General features: G+C 45.6%; 3 protein-coding genes across 15 annotated transcripts in view; 1 reads left to right on the plus strand and 2 right to left on the minus strand.

Annotated features, from left to right (window-relative positions):
* The window catches only part of CPSF3 (cleavage and polyadenylation specific factor 3), a 53,266-nt gene extending 49,454 nt beyond the window's left edge, over window positions 1–3,812 (minus strand). The window contains exon 1 of the mRNA XM_033176594.1: window positions 3,633–3,812. Within this exon, the coding sequence (XP_033032485.1) occupies window positions 3,633–3,682 (50 nt within the window). The 5' untranslated portion in view covers window positions 3,683–3,812. The remainder of the gene's footprint in view (window positions 1–3,632) is intronic.
* Window positions 3,813–3,845: 33 nt separating this feature from the next.
* Window positions 3,846–22,201, plus strand: ITGB1BP1 (integrin subunit beta 1 binding protein 1). 10 transcript variants are annotated; one of them, XM_033176602.1, is made up of 9 exons: window positions 3,935–4,072; window positions 4,780–4,962; window positions 7,357–7,508; window positions 8,769–8,875; window positions 13,108–13,186; window positions 14,939–15,075; window positions 19,369–19,461; window positions 19,993–20,142; window positions 20,687–22,201. In XM_033176602.1, exons 4-9 carry the CDS (start codon window positions 8,804–8,806, stop codon window positions 20,756–20,758), a joined length of 603 nt encoding a protein of 200 aa, XP_033032493.1. In that variant the 5' UTR covers window positions 3,935–4,072; window positions 4,780–4,962; window positions 7,357–7,508; window positions 8,769–8,803; the 3' UTR covers window positions 20,759–22,201. The 10 variants fall into 10 exon arrangements, with proteins under 10 accessions (XP_033032491.1, XP_033032495.1, XP_033032493.1 ...); XM_033176605.1 differs by having other exon boundaries at window positions 7,357–7,422; XM_033176607.1 differs by having other exon boundaries at window positions 7,357–7,387.
* Window positions 21,402–25,157, minus strand: part of ASAP2 (ArfGAP with SH3 domain, ankyrin repeat and PH domain 2) — a 203,406-nt gene continuing 199,650 nt past the window's right edge. For all 4 annotated transcript variants that reach the window (XM_033176591.1, XM_033176589.1, XM_033176590.1 and 1 more), the window contains one exon: window positions 21,402–23,841. In XM_033176591.1, the coding sequence (XP_033032482.1) occupies window positions 23,767–23,841 (75 nt within the window). In that variant the 3' untranslated portion in view covers window positions 21,402–23,766. The remainder of the gene's footprint in view (window positions 23,842–25,157) is intronic.

Consider the following 25,157-nt stretch of genomic DNA (forward strand, 5'->3'; position numbering starts at 1 on the left):
AAACTTTCTCCCCTTTCCCCCATTTTCCAACCCTCTATCCTCTTCTTCACTTGAGGTATGGGCCATCTTCTGCATCAAAAAAATAAACAGTCCATTTGTAAATTTCCTCAACTTCATGTTGGTACAATAATTAAAAATGCATGTACCAACAGGGTACCAACCTGCCCATATCTGTCTCCTTTCATTTCTCCTCTATAGATAGAACAGACCTCTCTTCCCACGACGAATCTTTCCACCATTCTACTCTATGTGCTCCCTCCATCCTTCTGAGGAACTGAACACTGCTGTGTCATTGACATTTTCCTGTCTGCTCTTTACCATCCAACCCAAATTGAAATACACTACAGCCATGTTCATCCCCAAATTAAAATCCCTTGACTCTAATCTCCTTTAGTTCCCACTTCATTCTTTCCCCAGCCCACCTCCTAGGGCAGTAGACCCTCCTGTACTTCCTCAACTTCCACTCACTCAATTCACTCTCCTCTGGCTCTTACCAATCACTTTTCTGAAACTGTCCTTGCTGCTCAGTAGTCATTTCAGTCTTTTTTTTTTTTTTTCTTTTTTTGGGACAAGGTCCCCCTATGTTGCCCAGTCTGGCCTCCAACTCCTGGGCTCAAGTGATCGTCCTGCCTCAGCCTCCCAAGTAGCTGGAACTATAGGTGTCAGTCCCTATCTTGTTCTCTTGGCAGCCTTTGTCATTCATAAGGAGTACTTGCTCCTTCCTCAAGCACCTCTCCCTTGGCTTCTCTGACCTGATGCTCTCATCCTATCTTGCTGGCTTTCCTGTTTGCTTCACGTATTCAGCCACCTCTGCCTACCCTTAAAATGTTGATATTCCGAGGGTTTGCTCCTTGGCCAATTTCTCAATCTTCATTCTCATCTTTCTGACATGCTAAGGACTTCCAAGCCCGTATTCGTAACCCAGATTGCTCTTCTGAATTCCAGACCTTTAAGACATACATGGGACACTAGGTATCTCTACTAGGATCTCTCCCGGGACTTCATATTCAACATGCCAACTAGTTTCCACCACATGCCCCGTACTTGCTCTGCTTTCTTCCTGAAATGCTTTGTCTTCAGATATTGACGTGGTTGGCTCCTTTGTATCATTTGGGTCTCAGTTCCAATGTTACCTTCTCAGATGCTTTCTCTTGACTACCTCCTCTAATTTGCCCTTCACAGCAAGCCACAACCCAGCATCACGTTATCTTAATACTTACAACTACATGAAGTTATTGTATCTACTTACGTCTTGCTTCAGGCTACTAAATGAAAGCTTCCTAAGAACAGAGGCATTGTCCATCTTATTCATTGCTGTATTGCTACAGTACCTGGCATGTAGTACATTACAAAAAATACTTATTGAATGAATAAAACTCCTCAATTTTGAACCTTGGAAAGATTATGCTAAATGAAAGATGCCAGAGACAAAAGACTATGTATTGTATGATCGCACTTCTATGAAATGTCCACAACAGGCAAATCTATAGAGAAGTAGATTAGTGGTTGCTAAGGTCTGGAGAGGTAGTGGGGATTGTCCATGACTGCTAATGAATACAAGGTATCTTTTGGGAGTGATGAAAATGTTCTGGAATTAGAGGGGGGTGATGATTGTATAACTCTATGTTAAGAACGACTGAGAGTTGTATGGGATATAAATTGTGAGTTGTATGGTATGTAAACTGTATCTCAATAAAGCTGTTATGAAACAACCGAACTCCCAAATTTACTCCAGAGTTGCCCCACTTCCTATACTCCTAGAGTGAGTAACACTACCCTTTCCTAACTGCCAAACTTAGGAATCCGAGTCATCATAACATCCTCTCTGCCCTGCCTTCCCTCCCCACAACCACCCTTCCAGATACAGCTGATCAGCCACAAAATCCTGAAGATCTCATTTGCGTACTCTCTCACACTCATGTCACTCACTACAGGCTCTGATCACCTAGACTTGGAATCTTTCAATGGTATCTTACTGAATCTGCTCTACTCAATCCATCCTTTTATTCAGCTGCTACACTGCTGCCAGGAGTGATTTTCCTAAAACATAGTTCCCCACAATATCCATGCTTGCTTAACAGCCTTCGCTGGCTCCCTGTAATTGACTCTCTGATAAAGGTCCAAACTCCTATGTATATGAGGTGCTTCCTAAACTGGACCTCAACTGCCTATCGCTTCATCTGCTAACTCAACTCTTTAGCTACAGCCATGAGGAATCTGGCCACAAGTTGTGGCCACTCTCACTTTCACATGTGCCACTTCCACTGCCTAGAACACCCTGGGCCCCAGTCTTCAACTCCTAGATTTTCTTTAGGACTCAGCTCAAGCATCACATTTTTCAGGATGCATGAGGTATCCTTTTTTCCTCAACCTGTCAGAAATCCCTTTTCCATGCTTTCACAGTGCTCAGTGCAATGCCTACCTGTGCTCTTAGATTAGCTATTATTTACAAAGCACCAACCGCGATCTTTACTCTTCAAGTTTTATCTTATTTCCATACGAGAAAACGGGTTCAGTGAGGTTGTTGTCCTACTAAGTGGTCAAGTAGATAATGGATTTCAGGTCTGACTTCAAAGTAATGGTCTCCTATTATTTCAAAGTATCTCTCCAATACTTCCCACTGTGCACTGTAGTTCTCTCCATAAGGGCGAGAGCAATTAACTGGGCCCTCCGTTGCATCTGTATCCCCACGTGTGGTGCTTGACACTTGATACTTGCTAAAGAATTGAGTTAGCAGATCAAGTGACAGTGTTTGCTCATCACAGGAAGACATGACAGGTGTGATCTAAGCAGAAGGAAACGGACTATGTCCCAAGCAGGTGCTCAATGAAGCCTTACTGAACGAATGTGTAAAGGAGATACTTTCTACCTTTTGGAAAGCGTATATTCATGTTGTGTCAACTAATATCTAACAATAAACATGTTGTGGGTTCGAAATGCTCATCTGTAGGAATCCAAGTTCTCTACATTTGCATCTCCCCTTCAGCAGCATTCCCGACTGATGAGGACCATGTCCACTGAAAGGCCACTCTCCTTACGGACAGTCGAGGGCTGAGTTTTTGTCCCTAACACCTCTGCACTTTCTCCTCTCCAGCTTTACACCTTCCTTATTCTACTAGGGCCTGAGCTGAGAAGATCGAAACTCACGGCAAGTCCCTAATATTTTCTAACTTCTGGCACATGTGAAGCCCTGGTGTTAAGAGACAGACTTAATTCTTCCCCGCACCGCTGTAGCCTCATTCAGGTCCTCCTCTCATCCCGTCGGTCATAAGCGTCACAGGCTCTCTCACCGCTTGCCCTGACGCGCAGAGATCCGTGCTTGCGCTAAGTGAAAACGCTTTTTAGCGTGTACGAAAAGCGCCCGGTGGCCCCGGAAAATTTTTTTTTTCCTACTGCAACATACCCTCCCCTGAAACTGAAAAAAAAGCAAAATCCCGTTCACTCTAGCAGGCCCCTTCCAATCCGTGGTCCTCCAACCCCTCGAGCCTGAGAAGCCTGGCCCGCAAGCGCGGACCAAAGGTAGGCTGCCGGGGTAGGTGGGAGCGCGGGCTACGGAGGAGGCCAAAGTCTCCGGTTATCCCTCGCACCCCTCACAGCCCGTGGCCTCATTCCCTCTCTCGCCGGTCCCTTACAGGGGTCGGATCAGCAGCTGGTCGCTCTCCTCAGCAGGAATCGCAGACATCCCGAAAGTGTGAGGGCGAAGCGGGGGCGGGGAACAGGTCGCCGGGGTCTTCCTAAATTGGAAGGTAAATAAAGAAGGAAGAACCCCATCTACCAAGAGCACAACTTCCGCCACTCCGGAGCCCGCGGCACTAGACTCCTCCCCTCGACTTCCGGTTGGGGGACGCCGCTTGCGAAGCTTCCTACCATTCGGGGTCCTGGAACCGGGGGCGGGATGTCAGGACTGCGCCTGCGCTTAGTCTCGGAGGCGGGGCCCGGCGGACGTGGGCAGGAGCGCTGGAAAAGCCGGCGCTGGAGCTGGAAAGGGAGTATCTGCCTGGGTGCCGAAGGCCGCGGCGCTCCCACGCGGACCCCGAAATCCGCAACCCGGGGATGGGCCCGCGGCTGCGAGGTGAGCGCCCAGCCCTCGTCCCACTCAGGGCCGAGCTCGCGGAGGCCTGACGGGAACACGGCCCTGAGAGGGGCGCGGACGGCTGGGAAGGATGGGTGGGGCCGCAGGGAGGGCGGAGGAGGGATGCCTGGGCTCGGGCTTGGTTCTCTGCGGGTCCGCGCTCCCGGGGCGCGGGTGGAGGAGCCTGGAACCGCGGGTCGGGCGTGGGCGTCGTGGACTGCAGCTTCCGGAGCCGCTGCCAGCCCGGAGGGGAGGCAAGGCGGGCAGCGCGGGCCGTTTTCCTGCCTCTTCTTCTGCTTCGTTTCGGCCGCCTCCCGCCTCTCAGGGTCGGGGTTGTCTGTTCCCTTCGGTGTCACATCCTCCGCACCCAGCGCGTGGAAGGTGCTCCATCACGGTGACAGACAGGTGCCAAGCAGGCTGGCGTCTGGGAGGAACTCTGGAGCCGGCTCTCCCTAAGCCCTGAGCTTGGCTCCATCCGTCCTTACCCTGGTGACCCTGGGCAGGTCACTGACTCTTCGGGCGCTTTGGCATCCTCGTTTGAAAGGGGCTGTTATCCTTCAGCCTTGCTGGTCAGTGAGGGTGAGAGGGATCTGTGCACCTAGCACCGTGCATGGCACGTGGTAGGCGTTTGGTACTTGGGAATTGCTGTTGGGGTGTCACAGACACCCCAGAAAGTTCTCGACTTCAGTAAGCGCGTCCCCTGCCAGGGGCCCTGGCTGTGCAGAGAGGAGTCCCCGAGCTCCGCCTTTGACCAGCGTGCAGCTGGGAGAGTGAGATCAGAGACCACAACAGATCGTGGCGCTGTGATCAGGGGTGCACTCAAGCTGTGGGTCCCTGAGCCCAGCCTTGAGATCCCAGGAAGGCCTACAGCCTGAAAGGGGCCTTGAAAGGTAAGAGGTAGCCAGGTGCCTGAAAGGTGAAGGGTGTCCCGGGCGCTGCAAAGCAGGGGCACCTGGAGCATCGCCCTGAGAACCGCGAGCAGCTTTGCCTTGCTGAGACCCGATAACTGTGCCCGGGTGTGGAGGATGGAAGTGGAAAGGTGATTAGGAGCTGTGTCCTGGAGGACCTGGCGTGTCCTGCTGAAGAAGGTTGACTTTGGTCTCTGACTTTGGAGCACCAGTGAACGATTTTCAGCAGGCTAGTGGCATTAGATTTATGTTTGAAAGAAATCATTTTAATCGTTTTGGCTGCAGTGTGGGGTGGATTTAAAGTGTTAGGGAATCCAGTAGGACAAGGTCTCTTATCCACGAAATATCCTTGGGTTTGTGAATTCCTTAAATTCATGCCAAATTTTGTATGGATGTGTATTTTTGTAGGGTGAGTATCCATCCCATTGATCAGATTCTAAAAAAATAGTGTCTGTGCCCATGGTCTAGGATGACATGGGGCCTGGTGGAGAGCTGGCTCAGAGAGCTCTTCAGGTGGGGTATACAGTGGGTCTTGGTGCCAGATTGGATATGGGGCCTGAAGGACAGCAAGGAATTCATGATTTCCTGGCTTCCCCCAGCAATAATAGAATTTCCTAACGGGGAGAGGAGAGGAGAGGAGCAGATCTGGAGGGGAGGATGATGGTTTCAGCTTGAGACATCTTTGCATTTGACGAGCCTATGGAGCACCCAGTCGCCAATCAGGATCATTGGCATCATTTTGATGCATGAGTAATTTTGAGGCAAGAATGATTTGCTTGAGAACGTGCATCAAAATTGCAGCAGGTATCAAAGACTTTAATAAATGCTGCTTTTTCCTAAGCCCCCGGGTTGATGCTGAAAAGAAAGCCTTAAGGAGTTGCTGAGGCATTGTGGTGTCATGATTTTCTTTTTTTTTTTTTTTTTTTTTTGAGGCGGAGTCTCGCTCTGTGGCCGGGACTGGAGTGCAGTGGCCGGATCTCAGCTCACTGCAAGCTTCGCCTTCCGGGTTTACGCCATTCTCCTGCCTCAGCCTCCCGAGTAGCTGGGACTACAGGCGCCCGCCACTTCGCCTGGCTAGTTTTCGTATTTTTAGTAGAGATGGGGTTTCACAGTGTTAGCCAGGATGGTCTCGATCTCCTGACCTCGTGATCCGCCCGTCTCGGCCTCCCAAAGTGCTGGGATTACAGGCTTGAGCCACCGCGCCCGGCCAGTGTCATGATTTTCATAGCAAGGGATTTGAGAGACACTTCAGGATTGCACTAACAGTAGAATCACATTTTGTTTTTAAAATAAGTTTTGATTTAAAATTTAAATCATATTTAAAATTGTTACCTATATGTAAATATGTATTTATATTTACTTAAGTATCTGATGCTTAAATATGTTATACATCAACATTTTAACCTATCAGCGCCATTAACATGGCACTTTATGCTGCTACATTAACCTCGTTTTGTGCAGGCCTTGGAATAAGGCTCTCCTGCCGTCTCTCACTGACTAGTGTCCTGTGCTGGTAAGGTTCTCCTTTGCAGCAATCACCCACAGTCGTCTTCCAACGTATCTCTCTCTTTTTACTCTTATCCTATGGAGTTAGTTCCCTACCTGGCAGCCAGGGTCATTGTTTAAAAAACAGAAGACACCTAATTGTGGCGCTAAGCTGCTTTTTAAAAGTCTCCATTCCGGAAGATCACAGCAGATAAGCAAAAAATAAACTAAAAAACCTTTAGAGTCTTCCTCTTAAACTAAAGTCCACTGTTATCATGGCCTGCCTGGCCTTCTGTGGCACTTTGTCTGGGCCCATTGCTGTCCTCCTGCTCCCGGACAGCCTTGACTGTCCCCTTGGGCCCCGTCTCCACCTGCACAGCATTGCCTCCAGGCTATTTATGGCTGCCCTCACTTCATTCAGAATAAGATCCAGAGCATCTTTTTCTGGAATACCCACCCCTTCCTTCCTTCCGTCTGTGTCTCCTTAACTTTCCTTAGTTTTCCTCATAGCAGTTGTTTCCTAATAACAAGTTTGATGTGTGTTTTTCTTGTTGGTCTGTCTACTCCCGCTGAGAACAGGCTTCTCGAGGTCAGGGGCCTCGTTTGGTTCACTGATGCGTCCCTGGCATTTGGTAGGTGCTCACTGACTATCCAGAAATGAAGGACTAAATCAGATTTTCCTGGTACCCCACAGCAAAAACATAGAAATAAATCTGATGATGAGGCTGATTAAAAAGCTTGGACTCAGGGGTCAGACTTGGGCAAGTGGCCTAATATCATCCCCTAGTAAGTGGGCTTAGAGTGGGGTCTCCAAATACAGAGGACCTCTGGGTTGCAGCAGGGACTTTCGTTGACTGCTGCCTGAGTCACTCGTTCTTTTTCCTTCATCAGGTGCATTGTTTCTCTGAAAAGCATCGCCCAGGTCAGAATGAAAGGAAACTCTCTGTGCAGACCGCTGTATGTGGGACTCTGAAGACGGTCAAATAGTGTTCAATTCTATAGCAAGCAGATTTTCTTGTTCCCTCTGGAGAATACAGTTTTTGGTAAAAGTTGGTCAGGTTATCTTACTCATAAATCCTCTTGAAAGATGTCACAGTTCCCTCATCTGTAAAAGGCAGATTCCAGCCCATCCTGTGAGCCCCTGGAGGGTTAGAGCCCTGCAGAGTGTGTGGCACATGGTTTGCCCTGAAAAAGCATCAGTAGAGCAAATGAATACATCACAAGGTTACCATGAGGCTGTGACAGTGTAACTGTCCTGGGAGTTCTGTGAGCTGTGCAGCTTCATATAGGTTAGTTAATGTGCCAAGTATAATCTGTGCTCTCCTATGCAATTGGCAAGGATGAATCTTACGTTTCCAAGGCATTATTTATTAATTTCAAAAAAAGAAATGTGTAACACAGACTCTGGGAAGCAAGGTCATCTCCTTAGCTGCCCTTAGTAGAGAGGGGGGTGAGGCGCTGGCGCCTAGGAGGGTCTTTGTGTCAGCTGTTACTTAAAGGCGTTTCAAAACTTCCAGAAAAATGCACATTTCTGAGAGGTGTGTATATCTTAACCCTACCAAGTATAGAATGTGAAGCTGAGAGGCTTACTGAATCTCAGTATCTCGGCTGAAAATCCAATGTGTCACAGCATATTTTGCTAAAATCTTGAATCCATTGAAGAGAAGTAAGGGCTTTGAAATTTTGAGAACTAGGCGACATGTCTGATACTTGAGAAAAGTGCTTTTCACACCTCTAGGACAAAGTTTCTGCCTTTTTTTGCTTATTGGGTTAATTTTTTGTAATTTAATAGGAAAGAATGAAAAGGAATAGTATCCAAGGGAAAAGTTTTATGTTTTATAGAAAAGGAACACACCCATGGAACTGGAAGGAATTGATGATTTTTATTTCTATTATGCATAAAGTGATTGAATATTGCATTTCCTGATGTAGCTGTAACCAATATCGAAGTTGCTTTTCCTGTCTGGGCATGGTGGCTCACACCTGTAATCCCAGCACTTTGGGAGGCCAAGGTGGGAGGATCACCTGAGAGCAGGAGTTTGAGACCAGCCTGGCCAACATGGCAAGATCCTGTCTCTATAAAAAATGAAATTAGCTGAGTATAGTGGCACATGCCTGTAGTCCCAGCGACTCGGGGAGGCTGGGGTGGGAGGATCACTTGATCCCAGGAGGTTGAGACCACAGAGAGCCATGTTTGTGCCACTGCACTCCAGCCTGAGTAAGAGCAAGACTCTGTCTCTTAAAAAAAAAAAAAAAAAAGGTGCTTTTCCCGATGTAACTGTCACCAATATTTGTTTTTTCAGGGGATCTTCTCTGGATCAAGAAATGGTGGTGAAAAATGTTTCGCAAAGGCAAAAAACGACACAGTAGTAGCAGTTCCCAAAGTAGCGAAATCAGTACTAAGAGCAAGGTAGGGAAATGGAATTTGGAGCAGAATCATAAAGCAGGGAGAGTTTTGTTTCTTCTAGCTGATACTGTATGGAGGATACCGACCATGGGCAGACCTCCTGATAATCTTTAGGTGTGTTTTTACATTTACTTTTTGCGCTAGAGATGCATTCTATGCTTAGCTTCATTTTATCTGTTTTGGTAGGTTTTCTGAAATTCTTAAATCCATTAAACTAGATGGGACATGACCTGTGAATGGTCTCATTGAAATAAGCACTAATTAAAAAAAATTTTAAATGATAGAAATTGCAGGCATTCAGGGGCTGGACCTCTTGAATTCTAGGGCTTGTGGTGTGCATAATTATTTTGACTTAAGAGTGAGGTTGGCAGATACCTGTATACTAGAGAGTTTGAATGCTGTTGGAAGGTAAGCATGGGTTTAGTTCATGCAGAACTAACCTTTGAGGAGCTATTCAACTGGCAACTTTTGTCTCAAAGAATAAAGTAATTTCTTTTTGACTGACAGATTTTTTCAATATAAGAGTACAAAGATAGCGGCATTATATTTGTTCTAGGTTTTTGACACCAATTTTGTTGGTGTTTAGAAGAATGGCATTTTTATTTCTACCTCCTGGACGATGGCACGTGAATACTCATTCATTCACCGAGTATTTATTGAGCACGGCTGTATGCCAAACTCTGTTTAAGGGGCATGAAATAGAGCAATTAGGGAGAGAAAAAAATCCCTGGCCTCAGAGCTTCCGTTTCAGATGGGGAGAGAATAATGAATAAATAAGTAAAATAGAGAGTTTCAGATGGTGGAAACTAACACGGGAGGAAGAAACTACAGGAATGGACGGGGTGGGAGATTGGGAGAGGGGCAGTGTTCAACAGTCTGGTAGAAAAGGTCTTATTTTCAGGCCGGGCACAGTGGCCCATGCCTTTGGGCAGATCACCTGAGGTCAGGAGTTTGAGACCAACCTTGCCGAAATGGTGAAACCCCATCTCTACTAAAAATACAAAAATTAGCCGGGCGTGGTGGCGCATACCTGTAGTCCCAGCTACTCGGGAGGCCAAGACAGAAGAATTGCTTGAACCAGGAGGCGAAGGTTGCAGTGAGCCAAGATCACACCACTGGACTCCAGCCTGGGCGACAGAGCAAGATTCTGTCTCAAAAAAAGAAAAGAAAAGGTCTTATTTAATTTATTTTTTTTGCTGCTCCTCCTCCCGAGAAAAGGCCTAGTTTTCTTGGTGGCATTTGAGCAGGGGCCTAGAGGAGAAGTGGGGGCATGATAAGATCTGGAAGGATCGTGGTTCAGGGAGAGGAGAGAGCAAAGGCCCATGGGAGGAGCGAGCCTGTGTGTGGGGGGGGCAGCAGGGAGACCAGCCTGGCCTGGGCAGGACAGGTGCAGGTGTTGTGAAGACCTGGGATTTTACTCTGAGAAGTAAAGCAGGCGGCGCCTGGGGCCAGGGAGTGACAGAATCTTACATCAGTTTTGTTGGGGGTCACTTTGGCCACTATGAGCAGGGCAAGGGCAGAAGCAGAGAGACTGCTGGGGAGGATGTGGTAAGAACCTGAGAGATGATGGGGGCTTGGACGGGGTGTGAAGAAAGTGCTAAGACCTCAGGTTCTGCAGAGAGTTCCAGGTGGGCACTCATGGGACCTGTGGATGGATGACGATGGCTTGTGGAGTATGCGGAAAAGAGTCATCCAAGCTTAAAGCCTTGAGATCCCAGGTGCTGTGGGAGGCAGAAAATGTGATTCACTCCAGGTGTTTCTGCCTGGATGCCAGATACCATTTGAGACGTGATTGATACCCAGAGACAATGAATAATTCAGAGAGCGCGAAGGTGTGTGAGGTAATGACAAATACTGCTTCAGGGATTCCGAGACTGGGGAGATTATCGGCCTGACGTTGTGGAGGAAGTTGTATTAGTTGGAGTTCTCCGGAGAACCAGTAGGATGTGTTTCTATCCTAGAGAGAGATTTTGTTGTATTTTCAAGGTTTATTTTGAAGAATTGGCTGATGTGACTGTGGGGGCTGCAAGTCCGCAATCTGCAGGGCGGGCGGGCTGGAGACCCCGGGAGTGGAAGTGGCAGCCTGAGCCTGGAGGCAGCTGGAGGCAGACTCCCCTCCTCGGGAGCCTGAGTCTTTTTCCTTTAACGCCTTCACCTGCTTGGATGAGGCCCACCCACACTGTGGAGGGTCCTCTGCTGCACTGTGTCTGCTGGGGTAGACGTTCATCTCATTTAAAGAAACACCTTCATGGCAATGTCTTGTATTTGACCAAGTATCTGGGTACTTAGCCCAGAGAAGTTGATCTATAAAATTAACCATCACAGAAGTCTTCCCGAAAAACGCAGTTAGTGAATGAGACCTTAAAATATATGGGTCAAATAGGCATAAATGAGGAATACGGGTCAAATAGGCATAAATGAGGAATACGGGTGAAATAGGCGTAAATGAGGAATACGGGTCAAATAGGCGTAAATGAGGAAGGGAGTTAGACATTCTAGGCACAGGCAGGAAGCTGGAGGCCGAGTCCGGTCTGAACAGCCTCTTCATGGTTTTCCACCCTTGTGGGTGCTCTGATTTTAAAGCTGTGTGTTCACTCGGTCCCAGGACCAGGGTGAGGCACCGCATGGAAGGAGGCGTCTCGCACCGTCGCACAAGGCCCCCTCAGGAGATGCCTCCCTAGACTTTTCGTCCTGGGTGCCTGCCGGGCCTCCCATGCCCCACATGTGCCACGCTGTTAAATAACAGCCACACATGAATGAGACAAAGACATATGACTGCCACTCAGTTTCCAGTCAGGGCAGGGTAAGCTGGCATATCTCGGCGTGGCGGAGCTGGTGGGTGGCGTTGTAACCAGAAGCACAGAAACCTGACATTGTAGGAGTCCTGTGCAGCCTTAGAATGGAGAAACGAACCATGTTCTTGCAAGTTTTTGAACTCCTGGAACTGGTCAACACAGAACCTCCCTACTGCCACTTCCTCAGCCTTAAGCGTGAGGACTCCACAGGGGAATCTCATCTGTGTGGCCCAATGTCTTGTTTTATTTTTATTTTTGGAGACAGAGCCTCACTCTGTCGCCCAGGCTGGAGTGCAGTGGCATGATCTCGGCTCACTGCAACCTCTGCCTCTGAGTTCAAACAATTTTCCTGCCTCAGCCTGCTAAGTAGCTGGGACTATAGGCATGTGCCACCACGCCTGGCTAATTTTTGGATTGTGTTTTGTTGTTGTTGTTTGTTTGTTTTGAGACGGAGTTTCGCTCTTGTTGCCCAGGCTGGAGTGCAGTGGCGCGATCTCAGCTCACTGAAACCTCCGACTCCCGGGTTCAAGCGATTCTCCTGCCTCAGTCTCTGAGTAGCTAAGATTATAAGCGCCCGCCACCATACCCAACTAAATTTTGTATTTTTGGTTAGAGACGGGGTTTTACCATGTGGCCCAGGCTGGTCTCGAACTCCTGACCTCAAGTGATCCATACGCCTCAGCCTCCCAAAGTGCTGGGATTACAGGTGTCAGCCACCACGCCTGGCCACAGAATATTATTTGAATATAAAGAAATTGGGAGTATAGCTCTGAGGAACAAACTCCCTTTACATATGATTCTATTTTGTTCAACAGTTTTGTTGTTTTTTTCTGGCAGTTCACATGATAGTCTACTCTTCTCTGCCAGTTAGCCCGTGAATTCCTGCTGCAGGCCAGACACGAGTTGGAATAATTGCAGAAGCACTGGACCAAAACCTAGAATTAAGAGACCTAGGTTTGAGATTGGAGCCATTTACTAAATGTTACCTTGGATTAGTCACTAAACGTCTCAGTCTCCTTCCTCATTGATTAAGCAGGGATCATGGTCCTTGCCTGGCTTTCTGCACAGGGTTTGTTTTGGGTTCAGCAGAACTAATGTGAAAGCAAGGCAAGATGGTCACAAGAATCTTCTTAGAAGGCATCTTGAAAGGAGGTGGTGGTAATGGCTTCGATTTAGACTAAGAATATTGCCATCACGTTTATCCAATATTATGTCGTGGGACGAACGAACAGTTGGGATTATGTGATTTTTTTTTTTTTTTTGAAGTTTGTTACAGAATTTGTCTTAAGAAAAATCTGTCACAGTCGATATGCCTGAATAATTGGCATGATTTCGTGTATGTCAGCTCAACTCTAATAAATTCTTTGAATGGGTTAGAGGACTTCAGAGAAGACAGGGCTGCTTCTGTGGAGGTTTTTTACTTGTTTTTCTGTTTCTCAGTCTGTAGATTCTAGCCTTGGGGGTCTGTCACGGTCCAGCACGGTGGCCAGCCTCGACACAGATTCCACCAAAAGCTCAGGTACAGAAAAGGGTTGGGTCATTGATTGTCTGTGCTTTTCATTGATGTTCTTGTGGTGTTACTGGGGTAGCACGAGTTCTTCAGTATTTGTGGCTTTCTTCCTCTCCTTTGCCACTTTTGACAAGAGTTTAGAAGTGGACCCAGATTTGGTGGGACATGGGCTGAGGGTGTGGGTATGATTGGGGAACCACATAGCCTTTGGAGATTGGCACAGGCACATGGGCAAACTGGAAGTTTCAAAATAGTTTTTTAAGAAATGAGGTGGCAATAAATACATACACCTACTATGTACCCACAAAAATTAAAAGAAATGGGGTGGCAGAAGGTGAGTTCCATTGGACTTACGTTGTCTATGGGGAATAGGGCAAATATCTTGGTGATTAAAGGGCTAAGGAGCCATTCATTTACCCCAAGGAACCCAGAGATTCACCAGCTCATGACCACCACCAACACAAGTAACTAAGGGGAGGATCTGGCCCAGACCCTTGTAGATATGTATGCAGCTGCCCAAGATCCTTAGAAACAGGCTGGGCGTGGTGGCTCACGCCTATAATCCCAGCACTTTGGGAGGCCAAGGCAGGTGGATCACCTGAGGTCAGGCGTTTGAGACTAGCCTGGCCAACATGGTGAAACCCCGTCTCTACTAAAAATACAAAAAATTAGCTGGGCGTGGTGGCGCATGCTTGTAATCCCAGCTACTCGGGAGGCTGAGGCAGGAGAATTGCTGGAACCCAGAGGTGGAGGTTGCAGTGAGCTGCGAATCACGCCACCGCACTCCAGCCTGGGCGGCAGAGCGAGACTCCATCTCAAAAAAAAAAAGAAAAGAAAAGAAATCAAGAGGTGACTTCTAACCCAAGCTCCCTAAGTAGCTGGTGGCTAACTGGAAATATGTTCATTTTCTTGTCCAAATTCCTCTTCCTCTGTCAGGAATTGTCCTAGTGAATCTGTAACAGAGAATGTTGGAGCATTAAGTCCATTGTCTTTACTGCCAGATGCCTTTAAAATTATTAAAGTTGTGGGCATCTTTTTATTACATAACCTAAAAATAATCATATAGTATTTCCTTAATATGGTTGAGATTATAAGTCGTTTGTAGTAGTTTTTGTATTGGCTGGATTTTGTGGCACACACTCAACTCTTCAACAGTTGCTGTTAGGTTAAGAGACTTCCTGCCTGGCATTATCCCATTGACATTAAAAAGAAGGACTGTGTAAGTGTGGTCTTTTCTGATGGAATGGTAGAGGAAGAGTAGGCTTCCTGAATGAGGAAAGAAAGCTAACATGGTAGGCCAGGCTCGGTGGATCATGCCTGTCATTCCAGCACTTTGGGAGGTCAAGGTGGGAGGATCGCTTGAGCCCAGGAGTTTAAGACCAGCCTGGGCAATGTAGTGAGACCCTTTCTCTACAGGGGAAAAAAAATGGTGAAGAGGGACAAAGAACCAAAAATAAATATCATGCATCATGAAGGTAATCATTAGGTAGTAACCTTTACTGTTTGTTTTGAAGGAAGGTTAATATTTATTCCTATTATTGAGACCTTTGTATATTATATTTAGTGTACCATGAGTCATAGAGGAAAGGGTTAGTGAAATTTTAAGTTCTTCCCCATTACATACAAATATTTTGCATTATAAAATTTGTAATTAGTGCTTGTGTTCTAATGACTGTCTGGTTTTTATTTGGGAAGGGACTGAGGATACCCTGTAATGCAGATATTTCTTCTGAAGTCTTACCACTTTTCTTTCATCTTTAGGACAAAGCAACAATAATTCAGATACCTGCGCAGAATTTCGAATAAAATATGTTGGTGCCATTGAGAAACTGAAACTCTCTGAGGGAAAAGGCCTTGAAGGGCCATTAGACCTGATAAATTATATAGACGTTGCCCAGGTAAAAAAAAAAAAAAAAAATCTGTAACTCTCTGGTTATGAGAGTCTGGGGAGCCAGCGCATGGCTTTGGGGCAAAAGGCTCACTGCTCGGGTCCGCTGGGTGCCGCTCCACTTGCTCTGGACTGGAAGCCGCCGCATTACCACTGCACATGTGCATGAGCGCTGAGCTGCATATGAACACGGGCGCTGTTCCTTCCTTCCAACACGATACTTTTTTTTTTTAAGACGGAGTTTCGCTTTTGTTGCCCAGGCTGGAGTGCAATGGCGTGATCTTGGCTCACTACAATCTCTGCCTCCCAGGTTCAAGCAATTCTCCTGCCTCAGCCTCCCGAGTAGTTGGGATTACAACATGGCCCGTCACCATGCTCAGCTAATTTTGTATTTTTAGTAGAGACAGGGTTTCTCCATGTTGGTCAGGCTGGTCTTGAACTCCCGACCTCAGGTGATCTGCTCACCTCGGCTTCCCAAAGCACTGGGATTATAGGCATGAGCCACTGCGGCCGGCCCACAGTACTTTTTACTTTTTTTTTCTTTTTTTTTTTTTTGAGATGGAGTCTCGCTCTGTTGCCCAGGCTGGAGTGCAGTGGTGCGATCTCAGCTCATTGCAACTTCCACCTCCCAGGTTCGAGAGATTCTCCCACCTCAGCCACCTGAGTATCTGGAATTATAGGTGCTGGCCACCACGCCTGGCTGCTTTTTGTATTTTTAGCAGAGATAGGGTTTCACCATGTTGGTCAGGCTCATCTCAAACTCCTGACCTCGTGATTCACCCGCCTCGGCCTCCCAAAGTGCTGGGATTACAGGCATGAGCCACCGCGCCCGGCCAATACTTTTTTTTTTTTTGAGACAGTCTTGCTCTGTCACCCAGGCTGGAGTGCAGTGGCGTGATCTCGCCCCACTGCAACCTCCACCTCCTGGGTTCCAGCAGTTCTCCTGCCTCAGCTTCCTGAGTAGCTGGGGCTACAGGCGCGTGCTGCCACACCCGGCTAATTTTTTGTATTTTAGTATAGACGGGGTTTCACTGTGTTGCCCAAGCTGGTTGTGAACCCCTGACCTCACGTGATCCACCTGCCTCCGCCTCCGAAAGTGCTGGGATTACAGGCCTGAGCCACTGTGCTTGGCCTATTAATACTTTCTTTATGGGGCTGATCAATCCTATTTAAATGAGGAGCTGATTGTGGTGACTGGTTATATTCCTTAGGTTCTTCTTTTAAAATAATCTGGCACAACCTCACCGTACCACCATCAGACCAGTTCTGTCTCTGAATCATCTAATTCATAATGATGTCGACCTAACATACCTGTTTATTCATGCAAGGTTTCCAACAAGAATTGAGATGAGTGGGTTTCAAAAAGATAAGACGATAAAAAATAATCATCATGAAGGAAAATTAAATCAAAAGTATAAGGTATAAACTATATAAGCATGAAATTTTATAAAATCTGTACCCTTGCCAGTGGTGGAAGTACATGAGCCAAAAGACTTAGTGAATTTGGTAATGAGAGAAAAAAAGAAAGTAAATTGTTTCTGGAGTTTCTAGAAAACAAAATTACATTTTTATGTGCGCATTAAAAGAGGGCTATTACTGCAGTAAAAAGATTCCTTAACTTCAGAGAGTGTTAATCTGAAGAATGTGTAATCTCTTAAATCATGGAGAATGAGAAGATGAAATACAACGCGGCAGGGTGTGGTGGCTCATGCCTGTAATCCCAGCATTTTGGGAGGCAGAGTGGAGAGATCACCTGAACCCAGGAGTTCAAAACCAGCCTGGGCAACACAGTGAGACCTCGTTTCTACAAAAAAAAATTTTTTAATTGCTGAGTACAGTGGCTCATGCCTATAATCCCAGCACTTTGGGAGGCCAAGGCAGACAGATCACTTGAGGCCAATAGTTCAGGACCAGCCTGGCCAATATGGCAAAAACCTCATCTCTACTAAAAATACAAAAATTAGCTGGGTGTTGTGGTGCACGCTTATAATCCCAGCTACTCGGGAGGCTGAGGTTGAACTGCTGGCTTGAACTCAGGAGGCAGAGGCTGCAGTGAGCCAAGATTGTGCCACTGCATTCTAGCCCTGGGTGACACAGTGAGAGTGTCTCAAACAAAACAAAACACCCACCTGGGCAAGACCCCTGTCTCTACAAAACATCTAAAAAATTCAGCTGAGTGGGGTGTTATGCACTGGTAGTCTCAGATGCTCAGAAGGCCAAGGCAGGGGGATTCCTTGAGCCCAGGAGGTCAAGGTTGCAGTGAGCCATTATTCTATCACTGTACTCTAGCCTGGGTGACAGAACAGTGAGACTGTCTCAAAAAATCTGAAATGAAGTTTCATATCTTTATGAAAGTAAAGGAAAATACTTCTGTCTGAAGGACAACATCAGTGAATCTAAATTGCCATTTAAGAGAGAACTCGGGCTGGGCATGGTGGCCCAGGTCTGTAATTCCAGCACTTTGGGAGGCTGAGGTGGGCGGATCATGAGGTCAGGAGATTGAGATCATCCTGCCTAACACGGTGAAACTCCATCTCTACTAAAAATACAAAAAAAATTAGCTGGGCGTGGTGGCGCGTGCCTGTAATCCTAGCTACTTGGGAGACTGAGGCAGGAGAATCGCTTGAACCTGGGAGGCGGAGGTTGCAGTGAGCCGAGATCGCGCCACTGCACTCCGGCCTGGGTGACAAGAGCGAAACTCCGTCTCAAGAAAAAAAGAACTCATGGTAGTTTGGACGAGTGTAATTACTATCCAGCATTTAGTTGGAAATGTAAAGTCATTCCAACAAACTACATTAAGTCCTCGGGTAACCTCGTTGATTGGTTCTTGGAAAACCATCTAGATTAGTTCCTCCGGCATCTCATTTTGCAAGGTCATTTTGTTACAATGTTTTATGATGTTGAAGAGAAAAAAAAAATGGTTTTGTTATATGCATGGTTTCGCTTAAAGTTGTAGTTTCCAAGAAGAAGCCTCAACGTTCAGTGTGGTCTTACCATAAAAGCAACAACCAGTCTGAGTGTTGTACTGAAAGATCAATTATTTTCCTCTTAAAAATACATCAGCATTATTTTCATTCCTATAAGGACTGCTCAATTTCTCATATCACCATAGAATTTTTGCTTGCTAAAATTCCAGTATTGACAGTAGCATGACCGTTATCCCATACCATGATTCTTGGAGTTGCTTTAAACCTACTGTGGGAAGCAGTTGGGAAGAGGGTACTGTAATTGTGGATGGAACTTATTTACTATGACTGCTTTAATGTGAGCAAGTGGTTCCTCAAAACCATTTACAGTATGGAACATCCATAGGTTGCCAACAGTGTCTTATGTTAGGGAAGACGAAGTAGGTGGTATTCTGGTCTGGGAGCTGAGACTGGATCAACCAATAGGGAAGCCATCAGGGATTATCTGCCGTTTCTGAGTAGCTCAAAACTCCGATTCATGTTTTTGTGAATGGAGTAACTGCTCATCAGCAGCACTTGCCAGCCGGAAGCCCTGAGGCCTGGGATCACCAGACACGCCTTCCCATCTGGGCAGGGCATGTGGGCTCTGCTTCCCACGTGCTAACACTGGTCTATGCTATGCAAGTGAAGACCTTAATTTTTCTAATGTAGATATTTTAACCTCAGCAGGATCTGTGAGAGGCAGCTCAGTTTGTAATTAGGATTAACACCAAGACAGACAATATGCATGAAAGGGATGGATGTGAATTTTGCTCAGAGTTGTGGGCTGTAAAAATGGGGCTGGGCACAGTGGTTCATGCCTGTAATGCCAGCACTTTGGGAGGCCAACTTGGGAGAGTTACCTGAGGCCAAGAAGAGTTCAAGACCAGCCTAAGGCAATAGCATCTCTATTTAAAAATAAATAAATGGCCCACATGGTGGCTCATGCCTGTAATCCCAGCATTTTGGGAGGCTGTGGTGGGTGGATCACTTGAGGTCAGGAGTTCACGACCAGCCTGGCCAACATGATGAAATACAATCCATCTGTACTAAAAATACAAAAATTAGCCAGATGTGCTCACTTGAACCCAGGAGGCAGAGGTTGCACCGAGCTGAGATCATGCCACTGCACTACAGCCTGGGCGACAGAGTGAGACTCTGTCTCAGAAACAAAAATAAACTTTTTTTAAATGGGGGGAAATGTTTCTTCTGCCTCTGTGGAGAGAAACTCTTGCCTGGCTCTGTACCCCACGTTCTTTAAAGGGTTTGGGCTTGTGATGGCCAGATACTCGACTAGTCAGAAATAAGACTATAATGTAATTTTAATCTTTATCATATAATTTATTTTTACTTTAAAGCAAGACGGAAAGTTACCTTTTGTTCCTCCAGAGGAAGAATTTATTATGGGAGTTTCCAAGTATGGCATAAAAGTATCAACATCAGATCAATATGTAAGTAATATAATTTATTAAGAAAATTATGTTTTAGATAACAGGGAATTCAGGCCATTAAGAGCCCCCTTCTAATTAGGGCCACTCCTGTTTGCAGTGATTGGTTTGTAAATCTTCCTGGCAGTTGTTCTTAAACGTGACCAATTTCTTAGGGTGAATAGGGGCCTCCTTTTCTCTCCTGTGTTGGAAGGGTCCACGCAACCTGTCCCCGACCCCCAAACTCACACAGATGCCTCCGGATGCATTTTCAACTAAGGGCCCCTCATCCATTAAGAGCAGCTGTCAGCTTGGAAGGTGGGCACAGACACTGGGATAGTCAGTTTAGATCACTCCTCTCCTGTCTTGCTGGGATTGAAAAAGGCGTGATCCTGAAGGCAAATTGCCCGAGACTGAGCATACAGGAACATCCCTTGGGGTGAGAAACCTATGGATATGCTGTTTCAAGCCTCACTCTGCCTGGGAGGGTGTGTCATTAGGACTGACAAACATGTGAGAGTCCTGATCTCTCCGAATCTTTCCTGACTTCTGCAGGATGTTTTGCACAGGCATGCTCTCTACTTAATAATCCGGATGGTGTGTTACGATGATGGTCTCGGGGCGGGAAAAAGCTTACTGGCTCTGAAGACCACAGATGCAAGCAATGAAGAATACAGCCTGTGGGTTTATCAGTGCAACAGCCTGGTGAGACTTTGTTACTTTGGTTAGCTGCTTACTCGTCGCCGCAAAACCCAGGGACTACTGTTGTTTTTGAAGGTTGAAGAAATACAATCCATTGTATGTGGAATATCTGGCCTGGGGATAGGGAATGAATATTAGGCTGGAGGTCAGCCAGCTGGCAAGACAGTGCAGGTTTGTGAACCATTTCTGTTAGGGCCAGTGGCAGCACTCACTCGTGCCTGGATTTAAAAGGTAAACAAAGCAGCTGAGGAAAAGTGTATCCTCCAGGGGCCAAAGGCTCCCTCCATTTCCGAAAGCTGTTGCCCTCCTAGACTGCGTGATCAGCCTTCTCAGGCTGCAGTCGCTGTTTGCTCCTCTCTGAAGGAGGGCAAAGGGCCCACGTGCAGGGAAGCTCATAGTGTGGGTTCCACTGACCTGGGCAGGCATGTGTTCTCGGCTTGCTTAGGAGAGGTCTTAAGAGGGTTAGGTGTGTGCCTCTGCTAGCCAAATTAAGTTCATGAAGAGATCAGCGAATGTTGCTCTTACTCTATCTTTTCACGTAATGTAGGAACAAGCACAAGCCATTTGCAAGGTTTTATCCACTGCTTTTGACTCTGTATTAACATCTGAGAAACCTTGAATCCTGCAATCAAGAAGTCAACTTCATCTGAAAGTTCAGCTGTTTTCAATCTGCAGTGCTGACGTGTTATGCAAATAATGAAATGATCCCTTGCTCTAGGTTTTCTGAAGAAAATGGATTGTGTAAAATGCTGATCATTTGTTTATTAAAATGTGTCCTATTACAGTGAGTTAACTCTCAATGAAGTCATCTACTTTCTGGGATAAAAAAAACTTCATTTGTCTTTTTCAAAGTTCAAATAAGCTTAACCTAGGTGTCCCAGAGGTCCATTCAGTGACAAACACTGGAGGCCTGCCTGAGGAAGACTGATGACATGTGTTCAGTAGTGGCTTCCCAGTGACGTGGGATCACTGGCATGGACCTCTCTCCGGCAGAGGTGTGGACAGGAGACCAGGATTCATGCTGGTTTGGAACAGTGACATTGCCAACTTAAGACACACAAAGTAGATTTTCACAAGTGTCTGGTCAAGGTAACATGCTGGCAAACCACAATTCTTAGAGTTAAGAGAACCTTAAAGGATTACCGCTCATGCTAAGAGTAGTATATAAAGGATCTCATGTACAGTATGATAGTGTACTTTTTTTTAAAGGACTGTCAATATATAAAACTTTAAAGATTAAAAACATTAAAAATAAAACCATGCCCATTTAAAAGTATTTTATTTTTTTCCAGTCAAATGACTAGTTAACAAGAAGAGTAAACTTATTAAACATGCTCTAGTTATAAATCACTGCATTAAGGACAATGAAAATAATCAATTTTGGTTATACAATATATACAGTTGTGCTGCAACCAAAGTAATCAGGTGAATGAACTGAATATCATACATCTCAAAATAGCATCCTAAGCTGCATATTATGTTATCCACCCCTTAACAGATCACACAGTAACTCTTAGTCTGTGTACATATTCTGAGCCATCATCCCAGATCTGATGGAGAATGGCATGCAAAATGCCAGAATCCTGCAGCTGCAGTATGTGAAACATAAACTTTAAATATAAATAGATATCTACAATGTTTTTCTTTCTCTCAGTTGCTTTTTTAATTTGCAAAGAGCAAATAACTAAGAAAGGATATTAGCAGGGACGTTAATATAATTTCTCCTCTGTTAAGAGTACTATTAGTTACTGCACAATAGCACCAAATTGTAGACTGGAAAAATATTTCCTAGATATTTATGTACCAGTGAACCTGATAGATTAGTTTGGGACTGGAGTTCTAATGTTGATGTCTATCAACTTTATTCCTTATATAGCTGGCACCAGGTGGTCAAAGGCTGACTATAAAATACAGATGGAGGAGGATTGTTAAAATAGACATAAGTGCACTGTGCAAAATACATCTGTTTACTTAAATCTATGAGAAAATTAAATGAAGGGTTCAAACAACAGAAATTAACAATTAGTGAAAACAGATGTAGTGCTTTAAAAAAAAACAAAAAACTACAGATCTAACACATTTTTACCCAGAACTTTGAAAGGCAAAAAGCGATTGCTATACATCATAAAACATTCCAGTTTGTTCTGTCTTCCTTTGTAACAACAAAAAAAGTACAATGCCAAAACAAAAAACAACAAAAAAAAAACCTCTACACGTAGAGTCTTGCATAATAAAGACAAGCTGCTTCAATCAAATGTACCATCACAACAAATGCAGCAACAGCACTGCTGCCCCACTTTCCAAGCCTACACTCAATTTATTCCTTTACTTGTGTTAAAAGTCCAAGTGGGCATCACAGGCCTCTTTATTCTCAGCCAAAATGTCCAATATTCCTACTATGAATCTTACCCTCACAATTACTAAATAGAGGTATGACAGTCAAGTTCATTAAACTAATGAGTTTTGGTTTTATAATATACAACCTAATCCCCCCTACTACCACCCCAAGTAGCTTAAGAATGATATGATGGCCTTAAATAGTAAAAACTGGGATGTTTGGGAGTATTTTATTATCTGGGACCTATATATTTCTGATATGTTCTTGATTATAAACAGATGGACAGATTCGATTTCAAGACAGTGTGACTACCATTCCTGTTGGAGTATTATATAAATACAAGACACTAAACTGAGTCAACGTTCTCATGGGCTAGAAGGGAAGGCAGTGGTACACTCAGCAGGAAACAGCAAGTGATGGGTGAATACAGCATGGTCTGCGCCACAGAATTCTACTGTGTACAGTTGCTTTCTGTGTGATTCAGCAAGTTCAAGAAGGCAAATTCTGAAACATCTAAAGCATATAAACTAATTTAAAAGAACTGTTTTGCAATCCATCATCCTTAGTTTTTAACCAAATTCAGGAAATGCAGTTTTATATAACCTGGAACGGAATGAACTGTAGTTACCCTACGTTGTCAAAAACCATCAGTAATTTTGTTAAGTATGATTGTTCACAACAGGTTATACACACATGCAGAATATAGTGATCGCTGCAACCTCACAAATTAGGGCTAGAAAGTACAATGCTAATGTGTAAATTTCCAAGTTGTTTTTTAAACACTGGGTGGATTTCAAAGTAACACGTGTCTTTGAAGGTGAACTGATGGCATTTTATCGAGAAAGTCCAGAGCTGGGCTATGGACTTCTGAAGCAGCAGTTGACTGGCCATCTAAAATAATAATCGTGCTAAAGGTCACCACTCCAGAACTGGGCCAGGGACTGCCGGAAGAGTTTATTTCCAGTACACTCGATGCAAACATTTTTAGGTTTAGCGAATTCCGTAGAGGCAGGATCTTGACTATGTATAATAGTTAAAATAACTTTTCAGTTCACCTGTTGGGAAATTCAGTTTTTCCTAATAAATGCATAGCAATGTTTCGTGAAAACCACAAATTATAAAAACAATTACTGATATGTAAAAATTGCCTCAGTTTTTAAAACAGAGCAGTGGCATTAGAGAACATGGGCTACCGTACAAACAGTTCATGAAACTGGTTATCTGGCAAGAGTTTTGGTACCAACAACAAAACAGGAACGTAACTGTTAATGCTTTTGTTCAGTAGCAATTCAGTCAGCGATAAAGTGCACAAATGACACTGGGAATGCGCCTTTGCGACCAGGATCTCCATCAATGTGGCCAATCTGAAACGGAAAAAAGTGTAGGTTGCTATTAAAATTCCAAATGTTGGCGGAAACTTTGAAGGGCATTACATAGAGCATTTGGTGGAAAAAAAAGCACGATTGGTTCAGAAGACTCTCTTCCGACAAGAAATTACTTGGGCAAAACATCCAAACGATTTTTGTCCTTTTTTCCTCACCACATTTCAGATAGTGCAGGCCTCTCCTGTGTAAGGAGCTCTTCCCAGCCGTGCCTCAGATGTTCACTGGCGGGGATGGCCACCCCCACCTGTTCCTGGGAGGCACACAGGTCAGCTCTCTGACGGCTACTCCCCGCTGGCCTTTTTTGAATGAATGAATGAATGAATGAATGAATGAAGCCGAGTGTCACAAGTTTGTGAGCTGCAAAGTCACCGAAAGTGGCAAAGGTATAAGTTGGCCCCATTTCACTGAGTCAAGCGCTTGTGTAAGGCTTCACTCACTCTATCCACTTACGTTCGCTCTTGGGTAAATTATATCCAAGTGTGATCTCAAGAGTGTAAATGATGTAGGCAAATAAAAGGCTAAAAACAGCCAAAATATGATCGGTGGGCTTTTTGCGGAGTGGTGGGGGGTTGCTGTGGCCATGGGCAACTTCTGTTTTCTGCTTTATGCCTCTATTTTCCAGTTTTGGAAATGAGCAGGTATTTTCCACATGGCTAAGCCTGTGGTCAGGCTGGTGCCCTGTCCGGATGGTGAGTTGTAGGCAACTGTGGGAGCTGGCTGGCAGGGCTGGTTCTGTGTGCAGGTGGGTCTAGTGGGTGTGTGGATGGGAGGGGGCAAGTTCGGGTCCTCACGTGCTCTATGCAGCCAAGCTGAGCACTCTCCCCACCAGAGCCCAGGTGCTGTGGCCCTCTCTGTGCCTGTGCTATAGTGAGGCTGATGGTAGGAACTCTGGATCCTCCCTTTATTTATTTATTTAGAGATGGAGTCTGGCTCTGTCACCCAGGCTGTAGTGCAGTGGCGTGATCTCGGCTCACTGCAACCTCCCCGTTGAGGGTTCAAATGAGTCTCCTGCCTCAGCCTCCCGAGTAGCTGGGATTATAGGTGGCTGCCACCACGCCCAGCTAATTTTTTGTATTTTTAGTAGACAACCATGTTGGTCAGGCTGGTCTCGAACTCCTGACCTCAAGTGTTCCGCCTGCCTCGGCCTCCCAAAGTGCTGGGATTACGGGGGTGAGCCACCGCACCCAGCCCACAGACACTTTTAATCCATTAAGGGCAAATGAGGCCACAGGAAAGAGCGGTGAACCCAGCCCTGCCAAATGAAGGCAGTGCTGCCTGACCCCGAGAGCTCACAG

Source organism: Trachypithecus francoisi, unplaced genomic scaffold (genome assembly GCF_009764315.1).
Source record: "Trachypithecus francoisi isolate TF-2019V2 unplaced genomic scaffold, Tfra_2.0 Lachesis_group17, whole genome shotgun sequence".
In the NCBI taxonomy this organism is placed as follows: Eukaryota; Metazoa; Chordata; class Mammalia; order Primates; family Cercopithecidae; genus Trachypithecus; species Trachypithecus francoisi.